This window comes from Stegodyphus dumicola, chromosome X1, assembly GCF_044657685.1.
Source record: "Stegodyphus dumicola isolate Sdum_Otavi_A_Nest chromosome X1, ASM4465768v1".
In the NCBI taxonomy this organism is placed as follows: domain Eukaryota; kingdom Metazoa; phylum Arthropoda; class Arachnida; order Araneae; family Eresidae; genus Stegodyphus; species Stegodyphus dumicola.
The window spans coordinates 17804787-17822214 of NC_140780.1; the positions used below are offsets into that span (position 1 = coordinate 17804787).

The window sequence follows — 17428 nt, forward strand, 5'->3', positions numbered from 1 at the left end:
TTAGAACTATTATAATCTTCATTAGCAGTTGCAGGCAGCATCGTTTTATACATCTAAAAACACATCTGCAAAAAATGCTTCACTGTGTTCTTCAAACTGATGTTCCAGTTTTGATTGCTAGTTCAAAATTGAATGGCAGTTCAATAAAGCTATAACATTAAAAATAAAATAAAAGCAATGGTTATTATTCAAACAGTAACAGTTTTGTATGTACAAGATGTAATTTAGCGTGCATCTTTGGTTATCTAAAAACTGAATAATACTGATTCACATTTATCATTTGCACTTGAAAACTGAAAAATACTGATTTGCATCCTCTGTGTTTAGTGTGTTCAGTTCTTTTTCTTCAGAATTGATACATGCGTTACAATCTTCCTTTTTTGATTTTCAGATGATAAAATTAGAGGGAAAAAAATAAATGGAAATTTCGAGAGTAAATATAGCATGTTTCTTTTAATAGATTCCATTTTTGTTGAAATTGGCCGTTAAGTTCTCATTTATATTTGATTTTTCAGGAGTCTTAAATATGGTTACTGAGAAAGTTTTGGCGTTTTTAGAATTTGGCAAAAAATCTCTACACCAAATTATTTTTATAATTACCTCTATCAAAACATACGAAGAAAGCGTATAATGCATTATAAAGTGCATTGAAGTTAAACTTGTGCCTTTTTTTTCCTTTCTGTAATGGACCATTAAATTAAACCATAGGTTTTTATTTTTTAATAAAAAATATTTGAGTTAACTGTTTGATCTTTAACTATTTAATCTCACGTAAATATTTGAAATTTTATGGCAATATTTTGATGTACTTCATGGTTAACATAGTGTAAAAAAAAATATTGTTAGTGAAGACATGCATGTATGAAGGATTTATTAAGTCTGATTTTTAAGTATTTTTTGAGAAGGTGAAATTTGCTGTAAGTTTAGAGAGCCATGGGTCAAAATATTCAAAACGTTTGAAAGATTTCTTGAATTTAAAATTAATTAAATGTGAATTGATTAAATTTTGATATTAAAATTAATTATTCAAGCATATTTTAAGAATTAAAATTAATTAATGCTGAAAATTTCCATTAGTCTCTTTTTTATATGTGCCTTACTTTTTTCCCTAAGTTATTTGTTGATGAACACACAATTGTTACTAATAATCTAAGAGATTACTGTAAATGGATTATTACCATATATAACCGCGTATAAGTTGAGATATTTTGGACAAAAAAAGACTTCAAAGTGAGGGGGGGTCGATTTATACGAGGGGCCATAAAAAATTAAAAGAATCGGAAATTCAAAAATTTTTTTATATAATGCAGTTGTTTTCTTCCTGCACTCAAATTGGACGACTTATGAAATAAGTCACTTACTTGAAGTAATTTCATGACTTAAATTATGTGACGAACTAATCGCAGAGTTTCATACTTTAACTAGAGTAAGTTTCGATTAAACCAAAGAATTTTAACTTTTAAAAAGGGAAAATGCAGATAGATTTTACGTACGCGAATCTTTTCTGTAACAAATTCTAGAAGGTTATTATATACGATCATTTTTCCCCAATTATCCTGTGTTTTGGATATGTTGACGTTGAAGGATTTTGATTTTGTTTATTTACCAAGGCATTTTTTATCGTATATTTACTTTTTTTTTTTCTCAGATGATTTTGAATAAATGTAGTACTTAAAAAAATTTTTTCGAAGTTTCTTGATCGATTTTGGAAGTGGGGGGTCGACTTATACGCGGGTTTCTTATTTTCTACGAATTTTTATGCCGAAGTGGGGGGGTCGACTTATACGGTAAATCACTTCTGCTTTTGGCATGCCTGCAGTGCAGGCCTACTTTTGGTGGTTGTGGTACCAAGAATCCAGATGTAGATAACACATACTTAAACAGAATTAAGTTACTGTATACAATGCAATCTTTGGCATGGTGAGCATAATAACAGTTGCAGATTTTAGTTTTTCGTTTGATTGTTTTAGTTTTTCCGTTTTATATAAAGCCAATGCCAATTTCTTTAGCATTTCCATTTATGAATTCAATGAGACATTATTGCCTTTTTTGTTGATTGTATGAAGAGAGACAGCTGATAAACATAACTTCTGTCCCATTCTGTCTTCAGCAATGCACAATTTTTTCATTATCTTACATGCAATAGATTGATGCTAATTTTTAATATCCATTATCTTAGAAAGCATTTTCAAACTTAAGCCTGAATTTCATTATATATATATATAGATCAAGGTTCATAGCGGTCCTTACAAGTGTTTATAAGTCCTTTTATTTGAAAATAAAATATAAAAGCCCTTATAGGTGCTTACTTTTTCTCTAAAGCACTATTTTTTTAAGTTTTTAGTACTTATTTTTTGCTTTTAGTGCTTTTTAATCATACTCCCAGAAATAGCCTTTCACCCCTTTCTCTGCATTAACCCTCTGGCTGCTCATCCCGCGACTCAAATGTAGCAAAATCTGCTTATCCCGCGATTTCCGCAGGCAGGTGTTTTCTTCTTTTATTGAGAAGTGCATCTCGTTTTTTCCTCGTTTAACCATTGAAATAAATTATGTACAGTATTAGACGTTAAGTTTACGTTTGGCCAACAGATATCGTTAGCTGTCTACTAAATTGCGGCATTTGAAGGCATGTGGTATTGCCGCTCAAACTTCACTTTTTTGCCGCTTTTTTCTTACAGTAATGGCTGCTAGGAAACGTTCAGCGATTATCTTGATTATTTAATTAAATTATTCAATTATTAATTACATTTATTGATTAGATTAATGCAGTCAAAAGACTTTAATCCGGACTCGTCGGGACTTCGGCGATTCCGGATTATCGATTTTTCCGGATTATAGATCATCAGTTTAAATCTGGTAAGATGGCATGCAGAAGTTATAAAATTAAAAATATGAAACCATAATTTATTTAATAAAGAGCAATTATGATCTAAAGGGTATCAAAATTTACAAAAAAAGAGCTTAATACTTAATTTTTACTTTATTAAACATTTCTTTCAACGCGCGCATGCGTAAAGCATACATTATGCATAGTCGAAATTAGAAAATTGCAACCAGAAAACTATTTGATGTGTACTCGTGATATTTATAATGACGAGGAATTGGATTTAAATCATATCAAAGACGGAGTACATCGAGATGAAATACTACATTTAGTAAGGAATTATAAGAATTATAAGCCAAATAAAATAAAAATATCTGCCCTGAAGATAAGGATAGTGCTGACAGATCAACTTCCAGGTCATTGCGTGTCGCGTTGCCCACCCCGCAGAGCGTGAAATTGATAAACATATTTCGGAATTGTTAGAGAATCAAAGGATATGCCTTTATCCATTTTTTGCACCAATTCCGCTTTTTGTTTGATGGACATCGAAACATGCTTTCACTTTGTAGATCCTTCGGTAGCTCCAGAATCGGAAATTCTTTTTGTCATAATTGAAAGTTCAAGCTTACTTTTATAAAATTGCTCTAACAGTCTGCAAAAAATAATAAGCCGAATTCAATTGGAAGGTTAAGGAACAACACAATCTGGAACATTAACTGAAATAGATAAATAGATAATTAATTTTAGTTTAGCTTATACCATCCGTTATACGTTAAATGCGCATGCGTAAAAGTATTATGCGCATGTGTTAACGCATGCGCAGAAAGTTTGTAGCTTTGAGGTCCGGATTATAGATCATTCCGGATTATGGACGTCCGGATTAAAGACTTTTGACTGTAATTAGATTTATTAGACTGTGAAGTTAGACTTTGAATCCTGTTTTGTACTCAAGCACACTATACTGCATTTCTAAGGTATTTTTTCCTCAGTGCTTTATATTTTCTTAAATTTTATACATTTTACTTTTTTATATTATGCAATAAATAGAAATTAACTGTAATTCGACTGAAATTTATTTAAAAAAGAATTTTTTTGGTGATAACATCTGAAATTGCTTTTTCTGGCAACTTAGTTTCTCATGATAAAAATCTATATAGAAATATTTTCTAGAAAGAAAAAGTGCATTTATTCTCCGAATACCGGCAGCTGTTGATTCCGAGTTCATAATATCATGTGCAAAAGAATTTGCGATATTTCGCAGAGATAAAAGAGTTTTACTGTGCCTGTTAAGCAGATTTTTTTTCAGTTTCATTGGGCTATTTTTATATGATGCACATATCGAAATGTCAAAAGCATTATTTAGCTGAAAAATCTAAAGAACAGCTTACAATTCCCCTTTCCTCTTTTACCAGTTATGCTCAACTATCTGGAATTTTCAGATATTCAGCAATTTTCGAGTATGCCGGTTAGTTACGTTTTTACTGTTAAAGGATGACTGCACGAAGCAATTTCCCATCTTCTGATTTCAGAAAAGTTTCTTTTTTTACTTATTTTTACTTAAATTACTTTGTTTGCAATATCTGTTAAGGGAAAACTGTTATACAATGAAAATTTAGAAAATATTCAGAATTTTAATTTAAGTTAAATTATTTAAATAGTAATAGGAGTGGAAAAATAAATTGTATTTATTTTTAGGTGCCAAACGAATATAATAAATATGGCTTATTATTTATTTATTTTCTCTATTTTGAACTGAAATTCCATCATTAACTCTTGCTAGTTCTGCATAGTTTTTTTTTCCTCTCATTGTAAACTAGTTCTGTAAATTGAACTCTTATTTAAAATTAAAAAAAAAAAAAAAAAAAAAAAAAAAAAAAAAAAAAAAAAGAATGTAATTGTTTGCCGTGGTTGAGTAATGCTCATTCTGTCTTAATAAATACTGAATTTCTCATATTTTAAATTACAAGTCTAATTTTTCTTTTAAGATTATGCAGTTGTGTATAATGTAATTAGACAGGTGCTTATTTTTTTCTTAAAATGTGCTTGAAAAGTGCTGATAGGTGCTTATTTTTTCAACTAAATGTGGCTACGAATCCTGTAGATTATTATTAATGAGGTTAAAATAAACTAAATTGAATTTGATATGGCTGTGTTTGTATTTAATTGGTAATGTCTTTCAGATGCAAAATATTTTAAAATTGTGGATCTGGAATTTCTCATTTCTCTGTGTTAAAATTGTTCTCTGTGTTAAATTGTCTTTCTCGATAAATTTTGTTACTATGAAATACAGTATTTTGATATTTATATTATTTTTTTAATTAGTAATTCCACCAGTAATAATGAACCATTTGGATAAAAAAGGAGTTCTGAAGGTAAGATTCTTTTAGATCTTTTTCTGTGAAATTATTATATGTTGATACAGTGCCTTTTTTTTTTTTTTTTTTTTGCTCCTTTGGTGCTTCCAGGAGATTTGTGATTTCATCATAACATTCCTTATGATAAAACCAGAGCATTCAGATTGTGCAGAAATTTTCTGCTGAATGAATGAACTTGAGTGAAGTTCAAAGAGTGAAGTTCAAACACTTATGCCTAGTGCAAATATCATACAGAATTATTGTTGTTCACTCATAATGATAGCCAAGTATTTCTATAGCAGCAATGTACTTTTCCCCCTTATTTTAATGACATTGTCACAATTATCCTTAGGAGCTAAGAATTATCTAGTAACATTTAATTGCAGGCAGCATAAAGCCAACTTTTAGATGTATTTGAAAAATTGATAAAATACTTATACAATATAGTTTTAGAGCAGTTTTCATTTTGCTTTGTTGTAATGGGAGGGTATAAGAAAAGAGGAAGTTATCTGTAAAATTTAGTTTTTATTTAATGATTATATGCATGTATATATAGAGAAAAGTAGCACTGATAATTTTAATTATGACAAGTATTTCCCTTATATTATTAATATAAGATCACTCAAGACATCTTGTTTATGGGAAAAGAGCAGTTATCGTATGAAATTACCTTGGTATTTAATTTCTTGATAGTTATGGAAAGATAGGACAATCAAAAAATACCACAAGTTTAATTTGGACAATGAAAAATGCATAGAAACTGTCTAAAATGCCTCTCTAAAATAAAGAAAGAGAAAAGAGGTAAGGACTTTTAAAAGTTAAATTTCACATGTACACAAAGAGGTATGGGACTTAGTATAATGTTATGGATTTTGTACATATGTAAATAATTTTAATGAAATTGTAGTATTTTTTGGTATAATGTAAGAAGAAAATTTAAAGAAACGAGGTTTTGCCGGAAAAGTAAGGATAGAGGGGCAAGTGTATTTAACATTGAATGAGGTCTCGATGTTATCCAATCAAGGGGTACTTCTACTTCTGTAAACTGCAGATTACTTATTCCATTTCATTTAATGTAAATACAGTCAAAAGTCGTTAATCCGGACTCATCGGGACTTCGGCGATTCCGGATTATCGATTGTTCCGGATTATAGATCATCAGTTTAAATCTGGTAAAATGGCATGCAGAAATTATAAAAGTAAAAATATGAAACCGTAATTTAGAAAATAAAGAACAATTATGATCTAAAGGGTATCAAAATTTGCAAAAAGAAAAAGCTTAATATTTATTTGTTTACTTTATTAAACATTTCTTTCAATGTAAGTTGTTTAAGTTTTGCTTCGTTTCATGTGATAATACTTTCTCTTTAATTCTATTAAACAGACATAATTTCTTGTTCAGTTACAAAGTTCCGCTGTTCAAGTCCTATAATTGCTGTGTCGAGAATACTGACTAATTTGTCAATCGAAATATTTTCGTTTTCAATAACCTCTGTCACTTTCTTTGCTATCGGAAGCGAATTATAATTACGAGGCATTTGATTTAAATCATATCAAAGACGGAGTACATCGAGATGAAATACTACATTGAGTAAGCAATTATAAGCCAAATAAAATAAAAACATCTGCCCTTAAGATAAGGATAGTGCTGACAAATCAACTTCCAATTCATTGCACGCTGCCGCGGCGTTAAAGATAAACAAACGTTTAAGTTTAGATAAACAAACGTTTAAGTTTAGATAAACAAAGAATATGCCTTTATCCATTTTTTGTTTAATGGACTCCGAAAGATACTTTTGCTTTGTATATCCTTTACGTATTAGTAAATATATATCGGAAATTCTATTTGACATAATCGAAAGTTCAAGCTTACTTTTATAAAATTGCTCTAACAGTCTGCAAAAAATAATAATCCGGTCGTCAACGCGACGCATACGCAGAAAATTTGTAGCTCTGAGGTCCGGATTATAGATCATTCCGGATAATGGACATCGAAACATGCTTTCGCTTTGCAGATCCTTTGGCAGCTCCAGCATTGGAAATTCTATTTGACATAATCGAAAGTTCAAGCTTACTTTTATAAAATTGCTCTAACAGTCTGCAAAAAATAATAAGCCGGATCCAATTCGAAGATTAAGGAACAACGCAATCTGCAACATTAACTGAAATAGATAATTAGATAATTTTAGCTTAGCTCATACCCTCTGTTATACATTAAACGCGCACTCGTAAACATATTTTGTGCACACGCACAAGCATATCTACAGCCGTAAGTTGTTTACAAAGTTCCGCTGTTCAAGTCCTATAATTGCTGTGTCGAGAATACCGACTAATTTGTCAATCGAAATTTTTTCATTTTCAGTAACCTATGTCACTTTCTTCGCTATCGGAAGCGAATTATAATTACGAGGCATTTGATTTAAATCATATCAAAGACGGAGTACATCGAGATGAAATACTACATTGAGTAAGCAATTATAAGCCAAATAAAATAAAAACATCTGCCCTTAAGATAAGGATAGTGCTGACAAATCAACTTCCAATTCATTGCACGCCGCCGCGGCGTTAAAGATAAACAAACGTTTAAGTTTAGATAAACAAACGTTTAAGTTTAGATAAACAAAGAATATGCCTTTATCCATTTTTTGTTTAATGGACTCCGAAAGATACTTTTGCTTTGTATATCCTTTACGTATTAGTAAATATATATCGGAAATTCTATTTGACATAATCGAAAGTTCAAGCTTACTTTTATAAAATTGCTCTAACAGTCTGCAAAAAATAATAATCCGGTCGTCAACGCGACGCATACGCAGAAAATTTGTAGCTCTGAGGTCCGGATTATAGATCATTCCGGATAATGGACATCGAAACATGCTTTCGCTTTGCAGATCCTTTGGCAGCTCCAGCATTGGAAATTCTATTTGACATAATCGAAAGTTCAAGCTTACTTTTATAAAATTGCTCTAACAGTCTGCAAAAAATAATAAGCCGGATCCAATTCGAAGATTAAGGAACAACGCAATCTGCAACATTAACTGAAATAGATAATTAGATAATTTTAGCTTAGCTCATACCCTCTGTTATACATTAAACGCGCACTCGTAAACATATTTTGTGCACACGCACAAGCATATCTACAGCCGTAAGTTGTTTACAAAGTTCCGCTGTTCAAGTCCTATAATTGCTGTGTCGAGAATACCGACTAATTTGTCAATCGAAATTTTTTCATTTTCAGTAACCTATGTCACTTTCTTCGCTATCGGAAGCGAATTATAATTACGAGGCATTTGATTTAAATCATATCAAAGACGGAGTACATCGAGATGAAATACTACATTGAGTAAGCAATTATAAGCCAAATAAAATAAAAACATCTGCCCTTAAGATAAGGATAGTGCTGACAAATCAACTTCCAATTCATTGCACGCCGCCGCGGCGTTAAAGATAAACAAACGTTTAAGTTTAGATAAACAAAGAATATGCCTTTATCCATTTTTTGTTTAATGGACTCTGAAAGATACTTTTGCTTTGTATATCCTTTACGTATTAGTAAATATATATCGGAAATTCTATTTGACATAATCGAAAGTTCAAGCTTACTTTTATAAAATTGCTCTAACAGTCTGCAAAAAATAATAATCCGGTCGTCAACGCGACGCATACGCAGAAAATTTGTAGCTCTGAGGTCCGGATTATAGATCATTCCGGATAATGGACATCGAAACATGCTTTCGCTTTGCAGATCCTTTGGCAGCTCCAGCATTGGAAATTCTATTTGACATAATCGAAAGTTCAAGCTTACTTTTATAAAATTGCTCTAACAGTCTGCAAAAAATAATAAGCCGGATCCAATTCGAAGATTAAGGAACAACGCAATGTGCAACATTAACTGAAATAGATAATTAGATAATTTTAGCTTAGCTTATACCCTCTGTTATACATTAAACGCGCACTCGTAAACATATTTTGCGCACGCGCACAAGCATATCCACAGCCGTAAAGGTCTTATGCGCATGTAAACGCCTATGCGTCAATTGACATGCGTCTATGCGTCAATGCGTCTATGCGTCAATGCCTATGCGTCAATTGACAAACTTTCTGCGCATGCGTCAATTGACGCATGCGCAGAAAGTTTGTAACTTTGAGGTCCGGATTATAGATCATTCCGGATTATGGGTGTCCGAATTAAAGACTTTTGACTGTATTTCGTCTGTATTGTGCTCAAAAAGCATATATTTGTAAGCTTCATTTCTTTTCTTCTATACTTCTTGCTCTAATATTTTATTTATCAGTTCAATGCGTAATTCTTTATATGATTAAAAGTCTTATCCAGTAACTCATAATGAAAAATGGATTGTTCTTGTTTGTCGCTGTCTTGAAATTACTGCAATATACAATTCCAGAATATTTTAATACTACATTTTTTTGGTGCTTTCCCAGCATGGTATATTGTAATAACTCATTTCTTTACATATAAATATGTGTTTAAGAAACCTGCTGCTTGTATGTGTTTGTAATATTTTTATTTAAACTGTTTTAAAATGGAAGTTGCATGAAATTTTAGGACACATGTTATTTACCAAGAAATGACATTCGATTCCTTTTTCAGAGGTATCCATGGATAAATGCTCCTCTTCAAGTGGGTCTTTGTGGTCTTTTGTAAGTATACTAAGAAATTTAAATTTTATTATCAGCAAGGTGAAAAATCCAGTATTACATAAAATTGTTTTTAAAGTTATGGGCTGCAACTCCGAAGTTGATAGGAACATGCACAACTTTTTTGTTAAATAAAACTGGATAAAGTGTGATATGAAAAAGGGGAGCAGGATAATGTTATATAAATAAAAATGTTGGTGAAAAAATTAAGTACATATACTCGATCAAAATAAAGTGTAATGCTAGTAGATTTATAGAGAAGTAGTTTGTTATAAAATGTAGAACTTTTTTAATTCAAAGTTTTATTTTAATGAATTTTTAAAGTGCAATTGTAGGACATGCAGAACCAAACATAGATTTTTTCAGCTTAAAAATATTGAATATAGAATTTGGTATATTTTAGGAGCGCTGATATAAGTTCAGATATTTATATTTTCTTTCATAAAAAAGCTTATGAGCTTTATTTTTACATTTTCTTTGTGTATTGTTACATAAATAAAATGAATACAAAAATAAATGATAATTTTCTCACATAAAAAAAATGGAAAAATTTGTTGTGATCGAAGTCAAAAACTGCTGTAGTATGTTTGTCAAATAATGTAAGAGATGACCTTTCAGTCTAGTGCCGCCATTATAATTTTCAAAGTTTTTTGTGAAAATGATAATCTGGATAAAAGCGGGTTTTTTTTTTTTTTTTTAGTTATTTCTGTAAGATGTTTTGTTGCATGTTGAGGATAAAACGTCAGCGTGCATTACATATTATACATATCTAAATGAGATTTTATGTCCATATGAGTTAATAAAATGTGAACTGAATGTCTTAGCAGTTATTCTGTCATATTTGGTAAGTTTTGTACTGCATCGAGTTGTTAGTAAATTAAGTAATTGAATCTAGCATCAGTTTCAGAGTAAAATTATTGAATATTATAGCATGATAACGGAGTAGAAGATTTCATTTTAACTGAACAGCATATTTCTCTCAAAAGTTGTTCTGTGTTCAGATTGCCATAGCCACTTCAGTTTCTTTTCTTCTCCTCTGCCTTTTAAATGCAGAGTCACAGCATTACATTTACAAAGTATAGGGGATTGAACAAAAATATTGAAATAAAAACATATTGCTGTGACTAATACAGTGTATGAAAACTGTTGGCATTCAAAACAGTTTGCAATCTTTCGGAATGAATAAATAGCAATATTGTATGCTTTGCAAGGGAATCTTGTACCATTCTTCCTGTAAAACATTGGCAAGTTCAGTTAACAGGGATGGCAGTGGACAGTGCTCATGCAGATTTCTCTCCAAAATAACCCAAAAAGGCTCGATAATATTGATATCTGGTGGCCATGGCAGATATGAAAGTTCATCCTCATGCTCAGAAAAGCAGTCCCGAACGAGCTGAGTAAGGATCTCTCATCTTGCAATATGGCATCACCATAGGGGAGCAAAATTTGTATCATATGATGGACGTGATCGAACAAAATACTCGCATAATCCTTGGCAGTGGTTTTGGGTCCCATGGCATGCCACGATATTGCTGCCCAAACCATGACTGACACCATGTTTCACTGTCGGCAGCAAACTGTCTCTATCATATGCTTGGAATGTTGTAGTTAAACTTACCCAAAAGTCAGAAACAGTGTTAAGGAAGACTCGTCCAACCAAATGACAGTTTTCTGTTGCTCTACAGCCCAGGTTTTATAATTTTGGCATCACTTTATCCTTTTATAGACATTTTGATCACTGATGAGTGGTTTTGCAACTCCACCATAAGGTAACATGTAACTCCACTAACCCAAAAAGGCTCGATAATATTGATATCTGGTGGCCATGGCAGATATGAAAGTTCACCCTCATGCTCAGAAAAGCAGTCCCGAACGAGCTGAGTAAGGATCTCTCATCTTTCAATATGGCATCGCCATAGGGGAGCAAAATTTGTATCATATGATGGACGTGATCGAACAAAATACTCACATAATCCTTGGCAGTGGTTTTGGGTCCCATGGCATGCCCATGATATTGCTGCCCAAACCATGACTGACACCATGTTTCACTGTCGGCAGCAAACTGTCTCTATCATATGCTTGGAATGTTGTAGTTAAACTTACCCAAAAGTCAGAAACAGTGTTAAGGAAGACTCGTCCAACCAAATGACAGTTTTCCGTTGCTCTACAGCCCAGGTTTTATAATTTTGGCATCACTTTATCCTTTTATAGGCATTTTGATCACTGATGAGTGGTTTTGCAACTCCACCATAAGGTAACATGTAACTCCACTATAAATGTTTAGCAACACACAGCAACTCCACTATAAATGTTTATAAAGATAAATGTTCATCACAGTACTGAAGAAATATTTTTGAAGTAGTGCCTGTAACCAAAAACGTGAATAATAACAAAACAACATTCTGTATATTCAGCGCTAAGCATTTGCTAATAATAGGCAATAAATTAGCATCAATAAGTTAGGACATCTTGTTCTTGTTTTAGTTTAACTGCTGGCTTGGGCTAATGAGCTAGTATAAACTATCAGCTTGAGTAAAAAAGCCTAGCAAATAACAGTTATTGAAAGCACTAAGGCAACAAGAAAATGTTGCCATTGTTTATGAGAATTATTCTAATTCTTATTGCCTATAATAGCTATCTGATTATTTGTGCTTATTCTTTGGATTTGAAAGAGTCATAACATTTTAATCCAAATAGCATCCCTGTTTGATAGATTGAAGGGATCGATTTCACAAAATTTTCTATGCTGTTTTTCTTTATTTTTTATGTGCTTATATACAGTATGAAGTTTGAGATTGTGACTGTGCTGATTCTGTATTTTAAATCATCAGTTTAATTGTAGCAAGATGGCATATAACAGTTATAAAATTAAAAATATGAAATAGTTGTTTATGAAATAATGAAGTATTTATGTCATTAATGTAATCAAAATTCACCCCCAAAAAAGAGCTCAGTCTTTATTTGTTAGGTTTATTAAACTTTTCTTCAATGTAAGTTATTTTGTTTTTTTTTGTGAAAACTCTTTAATTTTATAGGTAAAAAGCTTCTTGTTCAGCTACAATGTTCCATTGTTCCAATCCCATAATTGCTAAGTTGAGAATATCCACTAATTGGTCAATCGAAATTTTTCAGTTGTCAACAAACCTGTCTTAACTTCTTTTACTATCAGTTGTGGTATTTACTCAATTTAGATGATACTACAGATTTTCCCATCCATTAGTTGATTGGCTATTGGGGCACCGTGGCTGTTTCGCCGTTGGGACGTTTTGTCGTCAAGACTTATTTTTCTTTATATGACTGTATTACACTTGTATTAAATTTATTTAGATTAATAATTCTGTTTACCTTTTATATACTTAATAAACGTTGCTTGTAATATATATAGTTATTTACAAGTATGAGATAAAGAAATTACGCATAGTTAGTTGGAAAATTATGTCAGTATCAAAGAGAACTGGGGCTAAACTTCTGTTAAATGAGAAGTTATATTATCGATTTTAAAATTATGTGCATACAATATTTACATAATTCGCCAAAATTTTGCGAAATTTTAATCGGCTAGTTCAGAGAAATCAGTCATACAAGCAGGAAATTCACATTTTTGTGAAATCTGAATGGAAAATTGAATTACTCTGGAATCTTGTCAGCACATTACTTTCTTAAAATTCATATGTCATGTGTAACTGTGTATTTGTATAAAACTGTACACAAAAACATTTTATATATTATTTTATATAAAATATTTATTAAATTAAATGAAATTATTTAACTTAACAGAGTTATTAATTTAAATGAACTTAGTATAATATTGCAAGATATAATACAGTCGTGTAAGGAAAAATATGTCTTGATGGCGAAACGTCCTGAGGGCGAAACAGCCACGGCGAATAGGCCCATTCTCTTTCTATACGCCTTATTCATTAGCAGTTGTACAAATGGTATGAGAGTCTACAAAGAAGCTGAAATTCTGCTATTCAGCTATATGCTGACACCCTTAAAAGTATGGATAAAAGCGAGAAAATGCTTGGTTTGGAAAGGCGTGTGTGCTGGGCAAAGAAATCAAATTGCAATATATTATAATTATTGATAAGAAACAGATTCGTCAGCAAAACTGCAGGCTTCAATGGCCAATAGCTTGTAGATAAATGTACTACAGTAGCTGCATTAATGGAAATTTGGTAACAAGTTCATTGAAACACAAGACTATAATATTATACTATATGCTATTAAATTAGTGTTTGTATTGCTGTGAGCATTCCTTTTTGTCTGTTGTCATTCTTTTCTGTCCATCAATTATCTGTAAAATTGCATGTATTTTACAGAAATTTAACTTTTCGGTCATTTATTCTCCTATCAATAAAAGTTCGACTTCCATACTTAAGGACCCCATTCTGGATATCAGTTTACAGGATTCCTTTCCAGCGCGGTTTAATTTACATTGGCCAAACTAGGAGAGCCTTAAAATTTCGTGTTAAGGAATATGAGGCACATGTTAGAAAAGGGAAACACAGAAGTCCTCTGTTGCCCAGCATTGTTGGTCCGAAAAATCACACTTTGCATTTTTCTGCAGCCAAAATTCTTCAAAAAACATCTTCCATTGGTGAATTAGATCTAGAGGCATTTCACATTCAAAAAAATTTTCTGTTCTAGTTAAGGACTCTTATTCCAATTCATCTTTACCTTCCGCCTTTAAGGAAATTGTTTTTCGTTTCATCAATAGACGGCGCCAGTAGCTTAACTCTTGCCTTGACTAGACATTCTTATCTTATCACTATATTTTATCTCGTTCATTTGCACTTTGGCAGCTAAGGAAGGTGGATTGGTAAAATCATCAATACTAGTCCTGTGAGAATTTGCAAATGTAAGACTAATTTTTGTTTGACTTCTAAATTAATAAATGACTTGTGATGTTTGGCAATTGGAATGCCATTAACTGAAAAGTACGGAATTTATTTATCCAAAGCTTTTTCAAACGATGTGTTGCGTTTTAAATGCCTTTCATTGCTCTTTTTTTTTTACATTCGGTACAGCCAGCAAGTGAACAGAAAGAGATTCTTAACAGCAGCACTTGAAGAGATTTTTCTGGCAATAAAAACACAACATTATGGTAGAACTAGTGTAGGAGTCAAAATTTTATTTACGAACAATGTATTTTATCTATATTCATTTTCTCACTTAAAAATATAAAATATCTCATTGCATTTTATGGAAGTTTTTTTTTTCTTAACTTCATGAAAAAAAATTCCTATTTATCTCTTTCTCTTCATACTATGTTTTGCCATGTACTGAGAGTATTTTCTTTTCTTTCTTTTTTTTTTTTTTTAATATATTGGAAATGTAATAGTTTTATATTTAATAAAACTGTTTATGTACTTTTTAAGATGATTTAGATAGTGATTTATGTGCAAACAATCCATATTCAATGCAAAGTTTAGAAAAGAAAGATAAAAATTCAGGAAGGTGTGACCTATAATCCACAAAATTCTCTTAATTTAACCCACTTTTCAAGGTGTGTGCAGATTATCAAAATTCTACTATGTATCGTATGTAAAGTCTTCTCAGAAAACATTAAAGAAGAGTCATGTAATAAAAGAGACCAGAAAGAGTCTAGAATTTTAGTTATTAAAAATATTAGGGAATGCCAACAGGAGAGTAAAAAAAAAAATTGTCATTTGATAATTATGTAGTATTAGGCAATCACCTTAGTGCAAGTTTGGTGATTTTTTTATGAAAAAAAAAAGAGACTTATCATAGCAAAACATTATTTTTTGCATTCATATTTTAAATTTATTTAGGTATTTATTTCCAAACTCTTTCAATAAATTTAGTTATGCGTGGATTTTTGTTTTTTCCAGGTGGGAATTTTGTTGTGATCATTTTAAGAATAGTTTCAGAGCAATTGTTTTAGTGATTTTGTGGAAAAATACTGTATTTTTATGAAAATTTTACCTCATTTTCTTCCATTATAGGCTAATCTATCAAGCCTATTTAAAACCTATTTGAAATTATTTTAAAACTGTGTTTAAAATGAAACATATCATAGTATGTGTATAAAAATCCACTGGTGTTCCAGAACACATAAATTAGTAATTTTGCATGTTAAAACTGAAAAATGCACGTAGTCATGAAAGTTTGGCACATTCGGAAAATTTGGTGACTTTTGCTAAGGTGGTTGCACTAATGTAAGTAAGGACCTGCTCCTCTGTAATTTTACTCTGGATAAATTACTGGCGTGAAGATTGAATTAAATATCTTATAAGCTGCCACTGAAATGAGTTAATTGGAATATATGGTGCCAAATGAATAATGTTTGACATATTTAAAATAAAAACACTAAGGAATTTGCTTAATAAGGTAAAGAGGCACAGTCCATGGTACTTAGCAGGCAAAGTCTGTCCTGTTGAAACACAGCCTGCTGAAGCAGTATTGATTCAAGCACTACCAACTGCTCTCAGGGCATATTCCAATGCAAAATTTCATTAGCAAAGCTCACAAAAGGCAGAATTTCACAAACTAAATCGTGAGAGTTTTTTTTTTTTTACGAGGGAGGACAGTGCTAAAGTTAATTCCTACTAGTGTTGATGCATTCTTAGATATGAATTTTCTCTATGGAGGCAAATGAATGTTTAAAATATATTTTAGGACTGTCATGCCATTTCATTTGTTTAATTCATGTTTATTCAGATTTTAAAAATTCTAATTCATCAGAGTATTTTATTAATCTTTTAATTTGTAAGTAATAATTTTTTAATTCTATTCTAGCTTAGTATTTGCAACACCTCTTTGCTGTGCACTTTTCCCCCAGCAAAGGTAAAGTTTTCAAAACACTTTTATAGTTATAGTAAAACAATGTATTGGTGTAATTAAGCATATATTTTTAATCATCTAAAAATTCTTACTTTGTATTTTTGTTTCACAAATTTCCAAACTAGTTTAGCTACACAGGTGTGGATGGAGCCTGATTATTCCTAGACCCACAAGCCTTGGTCTTAAGGGCTGCAGGTTTTAAGGTGTTTCAGAATCATCCTGTAACTCCTTATAACTCTATTTTTCTCCTCTGAAAGTAAAAAAGAAATTGGAAAACATAGAGCTAGAAAGAACAGTATGCCTATTGACCCAGACTTTTTTCAGATTTTGGTTAAAACTTAACTAAGATTTTTACTTTCTTGTACAAAGTGGAAAGTATTGTAATCGTGAAAAATTTTAGGTGTCGTATTTCAACGGAAATGTGCATTTTGTCCGTTACCGATTCCATGTGGATATTTCTTTTGCATTATGTCTGGACATACAAACAGAATTTAAAGACTCTTTTTTCCAAAACAGATTGTGAAATGGATTTAAAGTGGATTCAAATGGGATTTTTTTGGTGACATCTATGTGTGCATATGTATATACATATGTGTACGTATATGCATATGTATGTATCTCGCATGACTAAAAAATGATTAGTTGTAGAACATTGAAATTTTATGCATGTGACTGCTATAACATCTAGCTGTTCTACTCCCTTTTTTATTGCAGTTGACAGTACCAAACGTGTACATATATATACCTGGCTCCAAAGTCCTTCCCCGGCCTTTATTTTCGCAAT

General features: G+C 31.4%; 1 protein-coding gene across 2 annotated transcripts in view; it reads left to right on the forward strand.

Annotated features, from left to right (window-relative positions):
* The window catches only part of Sfxn1-3 (Sideroflexin-1-3), an 88067-nt gene that overhangs the window by 57821 nt on the left and 12818 nt on the right, over nucleotides 1-17428 (forward strand). The window contains exons 9-11 of one of the 2 annotated variants that reach the window (XR_004757865.2): nucleotides 5147-5196; nucleotides 9791-9840; nucleotides 16600-16639. Coding sequence is in view for 1 of the 2 variants with exons in the window: in XM_035357168.2 (XP_035213059.1) it covers nucleotides 5147-5196; nucleotides 9791-9840; nucleotides 16600-16647 (148 nt within the window). In the remaining variant the exon portion in view is untranslated. Of the gene's footprint in view, nucleotides 1-5146; nucleotides 5197-9790; nucleotides 9841-16599; nucleotides 16648-17428 lie in introns of those variants that run through there. The other variant, XM_035357168.2, reaches the window with a different exon arrangement.